General features: G+C 40.0%; 1 protein-coding gene and 1 long non-coding RNA gene across 2 annotated transcripts; both read left to right on the top strand.

The window, feature by feature from the left end:
• The first annotated feature begins 818 nt into the window (after window positions 1-818).
• On the top strand, window positions 819-4246 carry LOC135718014 (uncharacterized). Its single transcript, XR_010520517.2, has 5 exons — window positions 819-1083; window positions 1990-2097; window positions 2242-2409; window positions 2592-2687; window positions 3794-4246. It is a non-coding gene; the product is annotated as an uncharacterized lncRNA (long non-coding RNA).
• A 4534-nt stretch (window positions 4247-8780) lies between these two features.
• Window positions 8781-10143, top strand: LOC141282405 (uncharacterized). The gene is made up of 2 exons (XM_073815285.1): window positions 8781-9264; window positions 9358-10143. The coding sequence occupies exons 1-2, from the start codon at window positions 8822-8824 to the stop codon at window positions 9527-9529; spliced, it is 615 nt and encodes a 204-aa protein (XP_073671386.1). The 5' UTR covers window positions 8781-8821; the 3' UTR covers window positions 9530-10143.
• Window positions 10144-18119: the final 7976 nt, after the last annotated feature.

Genomic DNA, 18119 nt, shown 5'->3' with positions numbered 1-18119 from the left:
TTCAGTGTAGCTCTTAGATTTATCACTGAGAGGCTGCTTTAATACTGAGAGTATATGTGGACGAGAGAGAAACATAACCTTTGCACCTGTAATATTAAAATCTCTTTAAGTCTCTTTTGTCCACTTTTGACCACTTCTGATTACTTTGAGGGGCAATTTCTGAAATAAGATCGCGCAGCTTTCACACGCTAGCAAAATGAAACTACGCGGAAATCAGCCGCTTTAATTTTATCAATGAAAGGCTAAAAATAGCGCTGAATATGAAAAGACGTAAAACATTGTTGTCAGTACCTCAGAGTAGATAAATGGTCGGAGAGAAGGCGATCTCCTGTGGCTGTTGGAGCATATTCAACCCATAGACTGCAGTTCTATCTATTGTTTTTTTCCGCTGTCATCATAAGTAACATGAAATAAAAATATGTTTCCACACACCAAACTTATACGACGCTGGCGCATCCTCCAACTGCGGGCAGACTTCCTTTTCTCTCCCACTTGCCATTTCTACACGTAACATAACCCGCAGTACTTATACTCCAAACCAGTCACCTCTTCTTTCGCGCGAAAGGGAAACACGCTATCTGAGGTCACATACAGGGCATGAGACTACATTGCGCATGCCATGAACCGTTGAACCGTGCGGTACACACGCGCTCCGAACCGAGACAAGCGAACCGAACGGTTCGGATTTTTTTCATGGACCGTGCCACCCCTAGTAACGACTAATAAGAGCTTTTTAAATGCTGTTCTAAATAGTATATTCCAAAGTTACTGTTTTCCAAGTTCATGTCATGTCACGTGACTTGGGAGTGAGCGCAGGTCACAGGATGGCTGCTCCGCCTGAGATTGCAGATCCCCTGGACACATTTAAGTGTCGGAACATTTTGGGTTTCCAGTGGAGAACAGGAATGGAATTCGTGTCGTAGACAAATCACACACAATCTGTCGTAACTGTGTGCGTGTGCTTGCGTTCGCGTGTGTGTGTGTGCTTGCGTGTCAGATCGGGTTAACCGAAGTGAAATAGAAGAGCGCGAGATCATTCTCCAGAACAAAAGTACAAATGTAACAAGACGTCGTCTGTCTGAGGTAAAAACAGAGGGTTTACACGTTTGTTGCTATTTTAATCGCAACAGAGATTTGATTTGTTTATTTTTGCCTGTTCAGCACAAAGTTCGCGTGTTAAATCGCCTCCGCTGTCACTGTGAGAAAAAAATCATTAATTCATCTGTTTCATGATGTTAAACATGTAAAGTGATGCATGGTCTTTGTTCATCTGTTCTCTTCTTCACAAATAATTAAACACATTTTAACTTGATTGCTCGTTTTGTAAGTCCATGATTAAAAATGAACATGTAAACAAAAACAATTATTATCATTAAAGCATGAAATGACGAATAATAAGTGATGGCAGAATTTGTAAAAGTGAAAGTCTAACGCGACCTATGGTGTGTGTGTAATGATTACCTTGATTAGTTCATTACTGATAATAAACCCACATTATACTCAGATTTACAGATTCATAGTACATCTATTTCATGCATTAGTTGACTTCAACAGTAACATTTTCAGCATTTTAGCTAAGGAATGATATTCATCACCAGATAAACAGCTAATTACAGTCCTGCATTACTAAAGTTAAAGTTTGATTTTAAGTTTGTTTGCCAAAGTTAATAAAGAAAACGTCAAGTTATTTTTGTTTATTGTTATTAAGTTAAGTTAATCTATTGTTCCTTAGCATTGCTGGTAAAATGACAGGAACCCTACACCCACAGCAAACCGAACCAAATCGGACCGAACCGTGGCTCCAAAACCGTAAACCGATCCGAACCGTTCAATTGGTGTATTGTTACACCCCTAATATCTATGGGTGAGACTACAAACACTCCTTTTCTCTGTCAAATAGGCACCAAATTTGAAATGAATGTTACATTTCAACTACAAATATGACACACTTTCATTAAAGATTTATATTTCATCCTCTTCACTTATAAGAAAGAGGATGCAGACAGCATTTGACCTGCGGCGACAGACCATAATGAAGACATGCCCACCAGTGAAAAACCTCATGGAACTCTGGCCTGCACTCAAATAGAGTCTGAGGTAATGTGTAGTGGCACTTTTTCTTGTTATTCCTTTCCTGATAACCTATACCACATTCAGGTCTGTTTTATGCTTTATGGGAGGGTTAGATTTACCAGTTTCACATAATTAAAATAACTGTGTTGTCTTTGTTTAAAAATGTAGGTGTATTTAGAGTTCCAACGAATTACAATACAGAACCTGCCCAACATATTCTGCTCTGAGCTTGACTGACATCTTCTTTCTGAAAAGAGTCATCAGTCTAGAAAGACAACCAAAATTGGGAAGACATCAAATGCTTTGACTGAAATCCTAAGAATCTACGATTAACAGGTAAAGATATTGTTAAAGATTTTATGGGTCTAATTCTTAATTGAAAGAGGAAAGTTGAAAAGCATTTGACAAGTTTAATGATTCAATTTTGAATGCTACATTTTCTTCACTTATTTGTCTGATTGCATTACAAGTTTAACATCTACAGTTCAGTTATGTTCCATGGTGTTTTATCATTATAGGAGGTATGTGACACATACACCAAGTGTATCACTGCTCTTCATCTCCTTCCAGTCTATCAACATGAGGACGTCTCGGGGTTCTTCAGGACCTGCACAGTGAGTGTTTTTTTTGGAAAATATACACTACTATTATTAGAAGTTAATGTTAGAAGTAGTGAATGTTTTTCATGATTTTACATTTCCTTTGGTGTGTAAGTGTGTATTAGTACATGTTAATGATATGCAAAATGTACTAATCCCAATGTAAACAATGACGTGAGTTATTGTGTCCAACTTAAATCTCTTTTCTTGGATTACAACAAACACATGGATTGAGGGCAACAGTTTACTTCCTAAGCCTGTTGATGTGGACTCGACGGTCATTATCATAATCCCGCCCGCTTATGTTTTCATATTTAAAGAATTTACTACTAACTAAACCATGATTCAAACACAAGTTTTGAGCAGTGCAGAGTAGCGCTGGTTGTTTGTCGCTTCTACGATCACAAATGCAGGCATGGTTTTAACGTTTTAGTATCCTTACCTTACCAATCTGTTATGTTCTGCATAACAAACAAGCGCTATTCTGCACTGCACAAAACTCGTGATTGAGTCATGGTTAAGTCAGTAGTAAATTCTTTAAATCTTTAAAAATTCTTTACAGGCTGTGAGTCAGAAACAGGCAGGATTATGATAATGACGTGTTCACGTCAACAGGCCATGGAAGTAAACTGTTGCCTACAATCCATGTGTTTGTAGTAGTCAAGAAAAGAGATTTAAGTTTGAGAGGATACCTTGCGTCATCGATTACTTAACATGTACTAATACACACTGACAACACCCCCCAAAAAATGTAAATCATGAATCGGATAATAGGTGCTCTTTAAACAAGATAAGGCATTTATCTTTATATGTTTTTGAGCATATTATCAACTTGGATGTACTGGTAGCTTGGCTGGCTCCTTTAGAACACTGATTTTCTGTTTTTCACATCCTTATGTGTTCTTTGTTCACACATCTTTTAAAATCACTTTCTGTCTGTTGTTCTGCAGCAATATTGTTTGTTTAACATATGTCATGACTAGCTTTATGCCTTTATTTTTGCACTAAACCTGCTGTAAATAATTGAAAATTTGTCAAAAATGTATTAATAAAAAACTATTTACCCTTGGTATTTGCCATGTGTAACCAGTTTTTGCTTTAATATCTGTTTTATTTTGCAGGACACATCTGATGAGCCAGAGCTTTAAGATGTTGTAAAGGCCCTCCTTACAGTCATCATAGATGACGACACAAGTCCAGTTCACTTCAAGCCTGAGAAAATCTGTCATCATTGAAAGCGAGATTTGGTCAACCTCTGCAGATTTACTGATGCCTTTCTGGTAATGTTTGGACTGATCTATGCACTACACCTCAGCTATCCCAGGCGACTGACAACACACTTGAATTCACTCAAATGTTACTTTGCCTTAATGATGGAAAAGTGTCATCTAAGTAACAGAGTCTCAAAAAGGACTTGATGTGTATGTAGAAATGTATCTAAAAATTTGTTTTCTTCACAATATGCACAATGTGCCTTTGTATTTTCAAATGGTATTTGTGACTTGAATTGTTGTCTGTGTTGGTCTTTTAAATTGACACTGCCATTGTAAATGGAAAGGGCAAAAATTTTGTGAAACACAATGTAATTCAAACTGTTTAAGTTGTCTGTACTCCAAAAAATTAAGTTTTGAGCCATGTGATTTTGAGTTTTGCGTGTCAGGTTTTGAGTAATGTGTAATTAAAAATAAACTGAACAAAAATAAAAACATTGAGTTTACATAACTTAAAAGTGCTTCTTTGTGTACTTATTTTTTTTTAGTAATGTTAACTTAATGCCAAGAGTCAATGTAACTGAAAATTATTGAGTAGACTTTAATAAGAACTTTTAATTTAATTATAATCAAAAGGTTTATGTAACAAGTAATCAAAATATTTAACCTCTAAAAGAAATGTTCATGAACTTAAAAAATTTGAGGCAACGAGTTGCTTTAATTTTTTTGAGTTCTGCTTACTAATTTGGGTTTACAGTGTATTACTGTAATCACAAGTTTAGTTCAGTGAATATAGTGAATACTTTACTGTAAGTACTGCAAGTAATAGTAAGTTTTCAATATTACTGTAAGCAGCACTTGTATTTTGTAAAAAGTCAGCAATCCAACTGCAAATTTTGCCAATTGCATTGTCTCTGGTGTCCTTTTCTTCCTCATACTTTTCATCTGCCTCTCAGACTGTTTCCAATTCACACAATTGGTAAAAAATACCATTAGATAAAAGTGTGTAGAATTTTGAGTTGTTGTGTTTACTCGATGATAACGGTGTTTTAGTTGTGTTCAACTTTTGCCTGCCTGTGTTAAGTATTTATAAAATAAGTGCATTGCAGTGTGAAATGTGTGTTTTAGTGAGAAGTTTGTGTTTAGAATTTTGCAAAAAGAGTGCATGATTTGACAAATGGGTTTAGGCCACTATGAATTTGGTTCAGAGATTGGGGGTTAGTGTTTTAGCAATTCAAAAAAACTGTAAATGCATGTATTATTTTTGTTTTGCTACAGAAATTCAAGACAAAAATGAATCATCTATCTTAGAGTACGTTTTATGAAAAAAGTAGACAGAATTGCTGCAGTAAAGACTTTACAGTATTTACAACAGGACATTACTGCAAGATAACAAACATATTCAATATTGCTTCCTTTTACAGTAAAAAAGTTAAAAAAAAAATACAAACAGAAAAAGCCACTGAAAATTGCATTTCTATTTGGCCACATGTTCTCATTCACATCACACCTGATATCTTCTCTGTCAAGGCATCTTGGAAATTATCTTTTGCCATGTCTTATCCACCCCTGACAGTGTTCAGGTATAATGTCTGGGAATGCACCTATTGCATCCAGGTGGGACCTGAAGAAAAATGTCCTGGTGGTCTTCCATTGACTTTGTGCAGACATATATCTTTTTTTTGTGTGTTGCTCATATTGTTCCTTTTCCACACAAGATGGACCTAAAGAGGCCGTCCTTTACACTATTGTATAGTCATGCAATTGAAAGAACCTGAGTGTGTTTCCTAGGTGGGAATCAGCTGTGATTTATATATTTGCATTTGTACAATAAATTGTTTTTCAATCCCAATGGAATAAAATACAGGGGATATATTTATGTTTCAATTCATCATATAAACAGCTGTTTACTTTGACTATAAGTGAGGTTTAGCACATGATGTTATCTGTTTTGACATGCTGTGTGAAAGCATTTGTAAATTTGACATTAAAAATCTATTGTTTTGGTCTTGTTTGAGCTTGTCTGTAAAAGAAGTTAAAGCATTTTAAATTTGTGTTAATTGTATGCATTTTGTGTTAAAGCAACAATAAATGTGTAAATAGTATAGCTTACACAGGTGGATGTAGTGCCAACTGTGTTAAGAGTTTTGGAAACTTGTTAAAAGTACTGAAAAATCTGTCATAGCAATCGTAAAAAACTGTAAATTGGGTAAGATCGCCACCCAGTGGATAATAGCGGACGTATGAACTTGAGTTATAAACTCCTCAGACAACGTTTTTTCTTTATCGACGAGATGACTCAACAATATTTATTAACAGTAATCTGGATATCGCCATTAATTGTGCAATTGTAGACAAATTAAAAATATGATTAAAGACACTGTTGTTTATTTTCATTTAAACAATACGCAGCAACAGTGGCGCAGTGATACTTGTAATGTGGTCTGAACCGTGAGGTTACCGGTGTATTTTATCACGGCTTAGAACGCGTTTCAACCAATCAGAATGAAGAACCAGAACTGCCCGTTTTATAAAATGTTTTATGGTCTAAAACGCGTGAATTCGCTTAGAGGCCCTTTTAAATCGAACCCGTAAATAGGAAAGGTCCACTAATCGCCTTAACTCGAGTGATGTCAATAAAGTTTCCATGTTAGAAATATTATTGATTCTCCTGTTTTTCTTTACATATTTAAACTCCATATGTTGCACTTAAGCTACACCATACAGCACAGCAGGCTGACTGTTTGTTTCTGGTCCAAGACATTGTGTATGGCATGTTTAGGGTGTGTGATGAAGAGAGGTATAATTTTAGTAATTTTAAAATGATTTAATCTATTTCAGTATGTATTAGCCAATCAGATGCGTGCCAGAGGATATTCCGCACATTTTCGCATTGCATTTTGTAACTTTTACAAATCATTTTGTAATTTGTGTAACTTTTTGGACACATTTGTTACTTTGGCCTAAATGTAGTCTATATATAATATTTCTGATTAAATGGCATAACTTTCTCCCCACCCAATTGAGCTAATAATGTAATGATTAAAAAATATGCTTAATCAACTGCCCAGCCCTAGGATAGTACCAGAAAAAAACGGCCCAGCCCGGGCAGAGAATCTAAACTCTACTATGTTGCAATAGGCTAGTTTGTATGCAGCGTCAGCTCAGTTCTATGCACGTTCTATAACCCCCCCACCCTACCAAAAATATCTTCCAGCGCCTCTGCCTTTTTTCTATGACAACAAGAGCGGTGCCATTGCCTTCATTTTGTCATCTTACTTCCGGCTCAGAGAAACCTCTACTTCAAGCCGCATGCAGACCACGAGCACCTAAAGCAGTGGCTAAAGGCATTAAACTTGAAACACTAACTTAAGTAGTGATGGAAAAATTAAGCCTTGAATAAGGCACCTCCCCAAACTGTTTCGAACTAAGATTCAAAGCTTTAAGTGTCGAAGACAGCGCCATCTGTTGGTTAATAAAACATATATCAGTTGCTTCTGTTGAACGAAGCATCAGAAGATGATGCAATTCAGGTGCAAATTATAATGTTATGTCACATAACTTGTACAAATAAAGTACAACGTGTTTGAGTTTAAATATAATAAATTAATTTTACTGGAATTTAACCATTCAAGAGTGGCAATAAATACCAGTATGAATTAATATTCAGACAATTTGATACTGTATTGTACAAAACAATTTTCCCACGCACATAATCAGACAGACAAATATGTATGTACATATAACAAACTAAAATAACAAACCAAAACAATAAACGGCACAACTGTCATGTTGGCAGCTCTTTCTAACCGGACAACCCATGATTTCATCCTACAGCATTTCGCTTGTTTGGTTAACATAAGCTAATCTTCAGACTAATGTGTGTCCATCTAGGTTTACCTAGCAACTTTACTGCTGAATTTAATTGCTACATTTTATTGCTGAAGGGGTAACTAGTAGGACCACATAAAGCCAACATTGCAAGGTGGGGCCCATGTGAGCCCCATATGGGCTTCCTATGTGGGCCCTATTTGGGTTTGTCCATGGGTTCCACTATGGCCCCACCTAGGTTGCCCACATTCATTGTTATAGAAACTGAGTGGGACCTATGTGAGGCCCAGCTGGGCAACACATATGGGGCCCATATTGGCCCCACCTAATAAAGCCCACATTATTTACCAGGGTCCAGTATGGGTTTTTAATGGGTACTGTACTGGTCCCTTATTATGTAATAATTATACTTTTAATGCTTAATTGTAATTTACTTAGATAATATATTTGTTTAAAATTGAAAACCGATAAAAGCAACATAATTTCAGTTCGGTAAATATCAGTTTTCAGCATTAATATTAAACAGTTCATTCATCTATAACATCACAAAACATGAAGGTGCAATATGAAAAATGAAATAAAATATCAAAATACTTTATTGTCAATTCACAACACTTTCAATGCTAAAATAATCATCAACAGTTCAAAACTGCAGGAAATGACTAACAATTTAACATAACACTGTTAGGAACGACAAACACAAGGATCCCAGCGCAGAGGTGTTTATTCAGATGTGTAGGAGATGACACTCAGTGAATATGTATAAGAGATGACACAAATGTGAAAGTCAATATGTATAATAGAAGACACTCTGTGAAAGTCAATATGTAAACTCAGCAAAAAAAGAAACGTCCCTTTTTCAACTCTGTGTATTTCAACAGTAATGTTGTAAAATCCAAATAACTTTACAGATCTTCATTGAAAAGGGTTTAAACATTGTTTTCCATGCATGTTCAATTAACCATAATCATTTAAATAACATGCACCTGTGTAATGGTCGTTAAGACCTTAACAGCTTACAGAGAGTAGGCATTTAATGTCACAGTTCTAAAAACGCAGGACACCAAAGAGACTTGTCTACCGACTGTGAAAAACACCCCAAGAAAGATGCCCAGGGTCCCTGCTCATCTGCGTGAACGTGCATTAGGCATGCTGCAGGGAGGCATGAGGACTGCTGATGTGGCTAGGGCAATAAATTGCCATGTCCGTACTGTGAGACGTCTAAGACAGCGCTACAGGGAGACAGGGAGGACAGCTGATCATCCTCGCAGTGGAAGACCACGTGTAACAACACCTGCACAGGATCGGTACATCAGAATATCACACCTGCGTGACAGGTACAGGATGGCCACAACAACTGCCCGAGTCACACCAGGAACACACAATCCCTCCATCAGTGCTCAGACTGTCCGCAATAGGCTGAGAGAGGCTGGACTGAGGGCTTGTAGGCCTGTTGTAAGGCAGGTCCTTACCAGACATCACCAGCAACAACGCCGCCTATGGGCACAAACCCACCTTCGCTGGACCAGACAGGAGTGGCAAAAAGTGCTCTTCACTGATGAGAACGGTTTTGTCTCACCAGGGGTGATGGACGGATTCGTGTTTATCGTCGAAGGAATGAGCGTTACACCGAGGCCTGTACCCTGGAGCGGGATCGATTTGGAGGTGGGGGGTCCGTCATGGTCTGGGGCGGTATATCACATCACCATCGGACTGAGCTTGTTGTCATTGCAGGCAATCTCAATGCCTTTCGGTACAGGGAAGACATCCTCCTCCCTCATGTGGTACCCTTCATGCATGCTCATCCGGACATGATCCTCCAGCAGGACAATGCCACCAGCCATACTGCTCGTTCTGTGTGTGAGTTTTTGCATGACAGCAATATCAGTGTTCTGCCATGGCCAGCAAAGAGCCCGGATCTCAATCCCATTGAGCACGTCTGGGACCTGTTGGATCGCAGGGTGAGGGCTAGGGCCATTCCCCCCAGAAATGTCCAGGAACTTGCAAGGGCCTTGGTGGAAGAGTGGGGTAACATCTCACAGCAAGAACTGACAAATCTGGTCCAGTCCATGAGGAGGAGATGCACTGCAGTACTTCAAGCAGCTGGTGGCCACACCAGATACTGACTGGTACTTTTGATTTTGAGCCTCCCTTCATTCAGGGACACATTATTCTTTTTCTGTTAGTCACATGTCTGTGTAACATTTTTAGTTTATGTCTTATGGTGTTGACTCTTTTAGTGTTCATACAAATATTTACACACATTAAGTTTACTGAAAGTAAAAACAGTTTAAAGTCAGAGGACGTTTCTTTTTTTGCTGAGTTTATATAAGAAGACACTCTGTTTGTGGTGATGTATGCGAGGAGGAGACAACACAGGCGAGACAGGCTCAACGGAATCCTTTTCGGGAAAGGCTCAGAGTGGGAAACACAGCACAGCCGTAGAACGTCCACTCGCACATCCGAAATCCTCTAAGATGAAATCCTGGCGGGGCACAGAGAGAGAGAGAGAGAGAGAGGCGGTCAGAGTCTTCAGCAGAGTCTGTGCTGGACAGCGCACAGCGGCAGTCCGAGTCTTATGCTGCATTTACACCAACCGCGGTAGAGTCGTGAAGCGCGAGTGATTTCAATGATAAGTCAATGTGAAGACGCGTTGACGCGCGTCAGGAGGTCCCGCGGCGCGGAAGAGGCGTTCGGCGCGGCGCGGAAGACGCGTTTCCGCCTCTTTCGCGCGTGAAGCTCGGGCGAAAGGCGCGAATTGAGCGTTGTGCGCGGTACGCGCGGTAAGCGCGAATGGTGCTTTTTGTGCATCTAGCGGTTCACGCGAATTTGCGGCTGACGCCCGAGTTGAAAAAATTTGAACTTTGGCGGAATTTCGCGCCGCGTTAACCAATCAGGAGCCTGCTTGCTGCTGTGGTGGCAGCCCCGCCCGGAGTCACTCACTCAACCAAGGCTTGATATTGTCCATAAGCAGACACCCGGAGCTATACGACACAAGTTCTTATTTCTATAGAGGAGACAGGAATAAAAAGGACCTCGCTTGGAAGAGTGTCAGTGAGGACATTGGGCAACCTGGTAATTGTAATACACACTTAACTTTTGAGTCACGTGACGTTTATCGACCCGTGTCGTTCATTTTCCCCATAGTAAGGTTACCAAATACAAACTGGTAACTCTCTCGATAAATGCACAATCAACATCAGTCATTTTGCAAACAGACAGCCGCATAGCACTTGCCCCTCCCACAAGAAGCGGAGTTTGCCTCTGACGCGCGTCAAATGCTTGCTTTTTCCGCGCGTCTACTCCGCTCTACACGCGCGAATGCATCCAAATTGTTCAAGCGGCAAACCACGCGCGGTAGACGCGATTTTGACGCCCAAACCGCGTTTGGTGTAAACTCAGCATTACGCAGAATTACGCGCCCGAGAGCACACTGCGGCTGGACAGCGCAAGATGTAGACTGGCGCTCGGAGAATCCACAGACAGAGTGTACACAGAGGCTTGACGGTAGACACACCACTCGGGAGAGACTGACAGCGGGGCGGGGAATCTAAAGGGGTAAAGGCAGCAGAGAGCACGGTGAGTAATCCAAAATCGATAACTAGAGACAGATACTAAGACACGACAGGACTAGAACTAGAACTAGAACTAGAACTAGAACTAGACAAGCTAGCGGGCAGGTACATACAAAGACGAACTTGCAAAGAACAAAGGAAACGAGGGGAATTTAAATCAAACCGGATTGGGCAATAACAAGGATCAGGTGTGGGACGCCGGTGCGAAGAGTTAGAGGCTGTTTACACTTGGTATTAAGATGTGTTTTCATCGATCGGATCACAAGTGGACGAGAGAGACACATTGCGTTTACACCTGGTATTTAAATCCGTCTCTTTTGTCCACTTTCGATCGCATCTGTCCTGAATACTGTGAGGGGGCGGTCTGTGAGACGGTGGGCGAGTCTCTCTGCTGTCATTCAAACGCGAGCGGGGGTAATTATGAGTTTATATGGACGCAAACTAATATTATGTCGGAGTACACTGCTTGTTTAGCAAGTATACATGCTGCACAGTGTTTTGTACGTTTATTTGTTGGAGCTTTCTCTGAATTTTCAGCGCAATTGATGAAATAGGATCGCGCAACTTTCACGCTTTCAAAACGAAACTACGGAGAACACCCCGCAGTAGTTTTATCAATGAAAGTCTAAAAATAGCGCTGTTCACCGTATGTTCACGGCAGAAGTCAAAAAAGACGTAAAACTTGTGTTTAATACCTCAGATTAGATAAATGGGCGGAGAGAAGGCGGTCGCGTGTGGGTGTTCGAACGCATTCAACCACATTGCGTTCCGCAACTCCAAAGCGATCCGATCGAAAGTGGTTTCGACTACCTCTGAATGTGGTTGAAAGTGGTCGAAAGTGGACGCGTTCAAAACGTTTTGAACACCGTTTACACCTGGCATTAACGTCGTCCACTTGTGATCCGATCGACGAAAACGCATGTTAATGCCAAGTGTAAACAGCCTCTTAGAGACAATGAGATCACCAGGTGGAAGGCGCGCACGTGTGGAGCTGTCAAAACAAAAACACAACACAAGTGAAACAAAGACAAAGCAGCCAATAAAACCGAAATCATGACAAACACTTAAAATAAACATTGAAAGAAGTCAAACTCTTTCAATACTTCAGACTCAAAAACAACACAAATATTGCTCACTGTTCTGGAGATGGTCTTAATTCTGATCATCAAATAATCTTTGCTCAAAAGTTTTATGAAGAACTTCCAAAGCATAGCCAAACTCATTAAATGTCCTTGCACGTTTGCTTTGATTCATTGGGCCCTATTTTAACGATCTGAAACGCAAGTGTGAAGCGCAAAGCGCAAGTGACTTTGTGGGCGGATCTTGGGCGCTGTTGCTATTTTCCCGGCGGGAGAAATAACTATTGCGCCAGGCGCAAATCTATAAGGCCCAGGTGAAAAAAAGTAGTATTTAATGTATTAAAAATATACTTAAAATTTAAGTAATATGTTTTTTAATACATTTGTATTCCCAACGTGCTTATTTAAAGTGTATTAAAAATATGTTAAATAGCTTTTAAATGTATTTAAAAAATGTGTACTAGAAGTACGCTGGTAATAAATATATGCTTAATTACACTTTTTAAAAGTATGCTAAACTCAAACATACTTTTAATGTATTTCTAAAAAGTGCACTAGATGGAAGCTAGTAATAAATATATGTTTAATTACACTTTTTATAAGTATGCTAAACTCAAGCATACTTTTAATGTATTTCTAAAAAGTGCACTAGAGGTAAGCTGGTAATAAATATATCTTTAATTACACTTTTAAAAAGTATGCTAAACTCAAGCATACTTTTAATGTATTTCTAAAAAGTGCACTAGAGGTACGCTGGTAATAAATATATCTTTAATTACATTTTAAAAGGATGCTAAACTCAAGCATTTAATTAACTTTTTTTTTAAAAAGTATGTTAAACACAAGCATACTTTTACTGAAGTTTTAGTGTATTTAGAAAAAACATTATTTTTTAAAACATGTACATTAATTTTAGAAGGCTAACATTGAAATTTCAACATCATATCATTGAAAGTGCATTATATATAAATTTTACAAAGTTAATCCACATAAATTTGTTAGTGTTTATATTCAAACAACACACGTGACGGACGTGACTAAACCTCATTGGTTCTTGGGATTCAGTACGTCACATTGGCTTCCTGATTCTGTTGAAACTAGTTGAAACTAAAACTGTTAAATTATATATAGTGATCATCAGAGGACTTGGCTTAAACAACGCGATTCACATGGATTACTTCGGCGATGGTTTTTTATTGTTGTTGCGATTAACTTTTTGAAATGTGAGCAGTTTTTAGTTCAAGTATCAAGTGGATCTGACATCGAGGGGAAATATACGTTCGGTCACTACGACGTCACGTCGTGACTGACGAATTGGGAACTCGCTTAGAGAGACCAATCTGCTTCGAATACTACTAAAACGCCAATGAACTTGGCATTGAGATATGAGCATAATGCTGGCGCCGCCCCGCCAGGTGTGTATAGCGGCAGGTGCAAATAGGGAAATTAGCTTTTTATCGCTTCGAAAGCTGGCAGTATCTGCTACTGAGAAGCTACTTTACTCCGTTGGGATTCGATTGCTGAAGTTGGTTGGACTGGCAGTACCACAGCGGACGCTTCACGTATTCCACGGCTCTACATCTGTTTGTTTGTTTTGAGTTTAGTGTGTGCGTTGCCTTTCCCTGTGCGCATCATCAACTGAGCATCTGAGTGAATTTCCCTAAAAGAGTGTTATGAGAGAGCTTTGTGCCTTGTTAAAGGCAGCCACTCTCTCGTATATCCGGAGATCAGCGTCCTTTTCAGGATGGCTTTTCGTCCGTGCGATCTTGGGTGCGGCAAGTACATGGGTCCGAAGGACGGTCACGAGCGTTGTCTTTCGGACTTGGGCATCGAGCACGCAGAGGCAGCGTTTGCTGGGGGTAAGGTATCAATGCAAATGGCCCGTATTACTACTCACACACACTGCCAGCTTCCGAATCTTCACCGCCGTTCTCCGAAATCTGCCGATATACAGACGGGGGTGGCTTCCAGAGGCCCACGCCGTCACTTCCACTCAAAACTGCACACAGCGTATGATAGATGGTTCTTCCTAGGACCGTTAGCCTCTCCGTCTCTTCCTCAATGAAATGGATGATGCGGGGTTACGTCTGACAAGACACACAGCACTTGCACAGCAACCCACAGCAAATACACAGCACCACTTCAACGTGAAAAGGTTTCAAAATACAAGGACTCACCCACCACACTACAGGTGTACACAAAGAGACGCCCGTCGTCCTCCACTTTGCTTGGGTTGGATGGGGGAGATGGTAATACAGCCTGGATATTTTATTCTGCTGCTGTGGCTGCTTAGATGAAACGTTCCTGCGGCTCACCTACCACGCTGGTTCAGGGGTAGGGCCGCCCTCCTCCTCCTGGAGGTATTCAGTAAATTCACAGATTAATTTTCCACTTCGTTTTAATACAGGAGTTGATACTCACAGCAGTCCGCCTTTGTTTACGTTCCAAAACACGAGACGTTTCCTTCCTCCTTTGTTCCTCTAAATGTGTCACTTAGACCGATGTTTCTTCAACCCGTAGGGTTTCCTATTACTCCAGTATTTCCACTGCAGACTACGAAAGAGAGAGAGAGAGAAAGTATAAACAGCCGCCAATGCGTATCGGACGAGCACAGCTCCGCACCTCAACTCACACTAAGCACCCCAAACTGTGATTTAAACTGCTCTTAAATACTCCTCCGTGTGCTTCAGTCTCCCAATCACCCGGCGCTCCTCTTAACAACGCACAGCTGTGCTCGATTTGCTGATTACAGCCCTCGCGATGCTACCGGATGTCCGGTGTTTCCTCTTCCCGGTCTGGGTGGAAACATCCGGGCGGAACCAAACTTTCCCAACTTTTGGTTCCGCCCAAAAAGATCGTCACCTTGTGACACATATAATTGTGTTAATAGTGTCCTCTGTAAACATGTTCTGCATTTATTTTCCCCATTTTTATTTTTTTGAAAATCATATTTGAATGTGCGGCAACTATAGTTGCCGGTGGGCAAAAAGGTTGTATGCACCCCTTTAACTTTAAATTTTAATTAATTTGGCATCTTACTCAAAATAACGGCTTTCAACAGATCAACCTTTATTCATAAACACATTTATTATGTATAACAGTCAAAGAACATTGAACCCCCCCCCAAAAAAATGCATCTAGCTTATACCCACCAAACATGGAACGTCTGGGAGACATTCAGATCATGTCTGTATAACGTCCGTTAGTTCAGACCCACTTTTAAACGTCTGCTGGACGTGCAATAGAGGGTCAGTGTCTGGACGTCACTCTTGCACCCCTTTTGGATGTCTGTGAACGTACCAAAAAGGTTCAGTGTATGAACGTCAGACTATGACTTCTTATGGATGTCTGTGGACGTGCAAACAGGGTCAGTGTCTGGACGTCACTCTTGCACCCCTTTTGGATGTCTGTGAACGTACCAAAAAGGTTCAGTGTATGAACGTCAGACTATGACTCCTTATGGATGTCTGTGGACGTGCAAACAGGGTCAGTGTCTGGACGTCACTCTTACACCCCTCTTGAATGTCTGTGGACGTGCCAAAAAGGTTCAGTGTATGAACGTCAGACTACGACCCCTTATGGATGACTGTGGACGTGCAAAACAGGGTCATTGTCTGGACGTCACTCTTGCACCCCTTTTGGATGTCTGTGAACATACCAAAAAGGTTCGGTGTATGAAGGTCAGACTACCACCCCTTATGGATGTCTGAGGACGTGCAAAACAGGGTCAGTATCTGGACGTCACTCTTGCACCCCTTTTGGATGTCTGTGAACGTACCAAAAAGGTTCCGTGTATGAACGTCAGACTATGACTCCTTATGGATGTCTGTGGACATGCAAACCCACATGGAAAGAACCTATATGAGGATATATGCACATATATGAAACCTGCAGCTTATATGCACATACAGTATATGCTGCATATACATGTAGGCAAAATTGAGGTGCATATATGTGCATATACGGGCCATATTGGTCTCATGTATTGCTTATAAATATCCACATATAAGCCCTATACATACAAGATATGTCTCCTATATTGCTCATGGCAGGATCTGTTCATTTTGTAGCTAATACCTCACATTGGCATCTGTCATACATGATGCCTAGTTCATATTTTCTATTATCAAGGCAATAACGAGGAACTAACTAAAAAATTATGTGAGAACTTATGTATGAGCCAACACGTGAAATTGGTATCACATAATTGGCATGTTATGGAATTTAAGCTATGATGTCTACACGTTTTCCTGAAACATTTACAAGGCCAATTCTTTCTTGTATGAAGATAGATGTCTATGGCTGTGCCAAAAATATTAAATATCTGAACATCTGACCAGAACATATGAACTCATATGGAATTTTTTTTGTAAATCAAGAATTTATTGTCAGATAGTCTGGAGAACTACCTGCTATTTAAAAACAAGAAATCACATGAAATTGGCACATGTTTATATATATATATATATATATATATATATATATATATATATATATATATTTGTTGCATTTTTTGCATTTATTCATCATTTCTACATTTGTGTCCATATTAGGCCATTGTCTGTTGGCAAGCAAACCTCAGGACTGACATAAACTAACAGCAATGAAAGTATGAGAGCATGACACATGAAACGTGATAAAAATAAGGTTATTCCATCAAGTACAATTGTTCCTAAAATACATCTAAAAACATTGTTTATAAATGAATATGACACCAAACACCAAGGGTTTTTTTTGCTCATCCACTGTATTTTTTCTGCCTGCTTTAGCATAGAGCCTATCTTTAGATTCCTTTCCCTTAAAAATGGCCACTTGTAAAACTGATTTTGGAACCAGTTGTACTTCCCACTACCTGTTGTTGTAGGTGTGGCTCTTATTACACTCAAGTCCAAATATTGCCTCCCAGCTCCCCTTGGAACATCACAGAACATCTTTTAAACGTTAGACAAAGACATTATGATTACTTCTTTTAGACGTGTTTTTGCTCAGTGGGTTCTCTGGACAAATGCAGATGACATTTCTGACTGCTACAGTCTGTCTGGAAGCTAAAGGGAAACAAAGTATTTTGCCTTCTTTTTTCGTTTCAGTTTTCTGCAAAGACATGTAAAGAAAAACATATACTTTTTCTATGTACACAAAAGGCCTATTTCTCATAAATATTGTTCAGAAATCTGTGTAAATCTGTGTAAGTGAGCAATTCTCCTTTGACAAGATAATCCAACTCACAGGTGTGGCACATCAACATGCTGATTAGACAGCATGATTATTGCACAGGTGTGACTTAAGCTGGCCACAATAAAAGCCTTGGCTCTCCAGCACCTTGTTTCCAGCCGGGCTCTGTGTCTGTCTGGTTACATCTCAGGCTCTTCCGCCACCGTCTGCAGCTCTGTGTCCATCAGTCGGCACCCTGGTCTCCTCCATGATGGTTCCTTCCACTCCTCCATGGCTTCACATGCTCATGTGTCGCCTTGCTCAAGGCCCCATCCTGGACTGCATCTTTCTTCCTCCTCCTGGCAATCCATCTGCCTCCAGAACCTCCTCCTACTCTTCATTGCTCTCCACGGCGCAAGTTTGCAGGGATCGTCTGCTCTCGCTCACTGGACTACATTACCCATAATCATTTGCACCCCCTCAACCACCATCTTTAATTGTTTTATACACACACATGCTTACCATTGTCTTTATTCATTGTCGGTTCTTGTCTATGTTATGGGTATTAACCCATAGTCTGTCAAATAAAGTTCGGTTTAG

The sequence above is a fragment of the Paramisgurnus dabryanus genome, chromosome 7 (assembly GCF_030506205.2).
Source record: "Paramisgurnus dabryanus chromosome 7, PD_genome_1.1, whole genome shotgun sequence".
In the NCBI taxonomy this organism is placed as follows: Eukaryota; Metazoa; Chordata; class Actinopteri; order Cypriniformes; family Cobitidae; genus Paramisgurnus; species Paramisgurnus dabryanus.
This window is presented reverse-complemented; position numbering and strand designations above follow the sequence as displayed.

Excerpts from the sequence above, each read along its gene's own strand:
- LOC141282405 (XM_073815285.1), top strand. The coding sequence starts at position 8,822 with ATGCCCAGGGTCCCTGCTCATCTGCGTGAACGTGCATTAGGCATGCTG. Across the intron at positions 9,265-9,357 it reads CAGGAGTGGCAAAAAGTGCT|CTGGAGCGGGATCGATTTGG; the intron begins CTTCACTGATGA and ends GAGGCCTGTACC.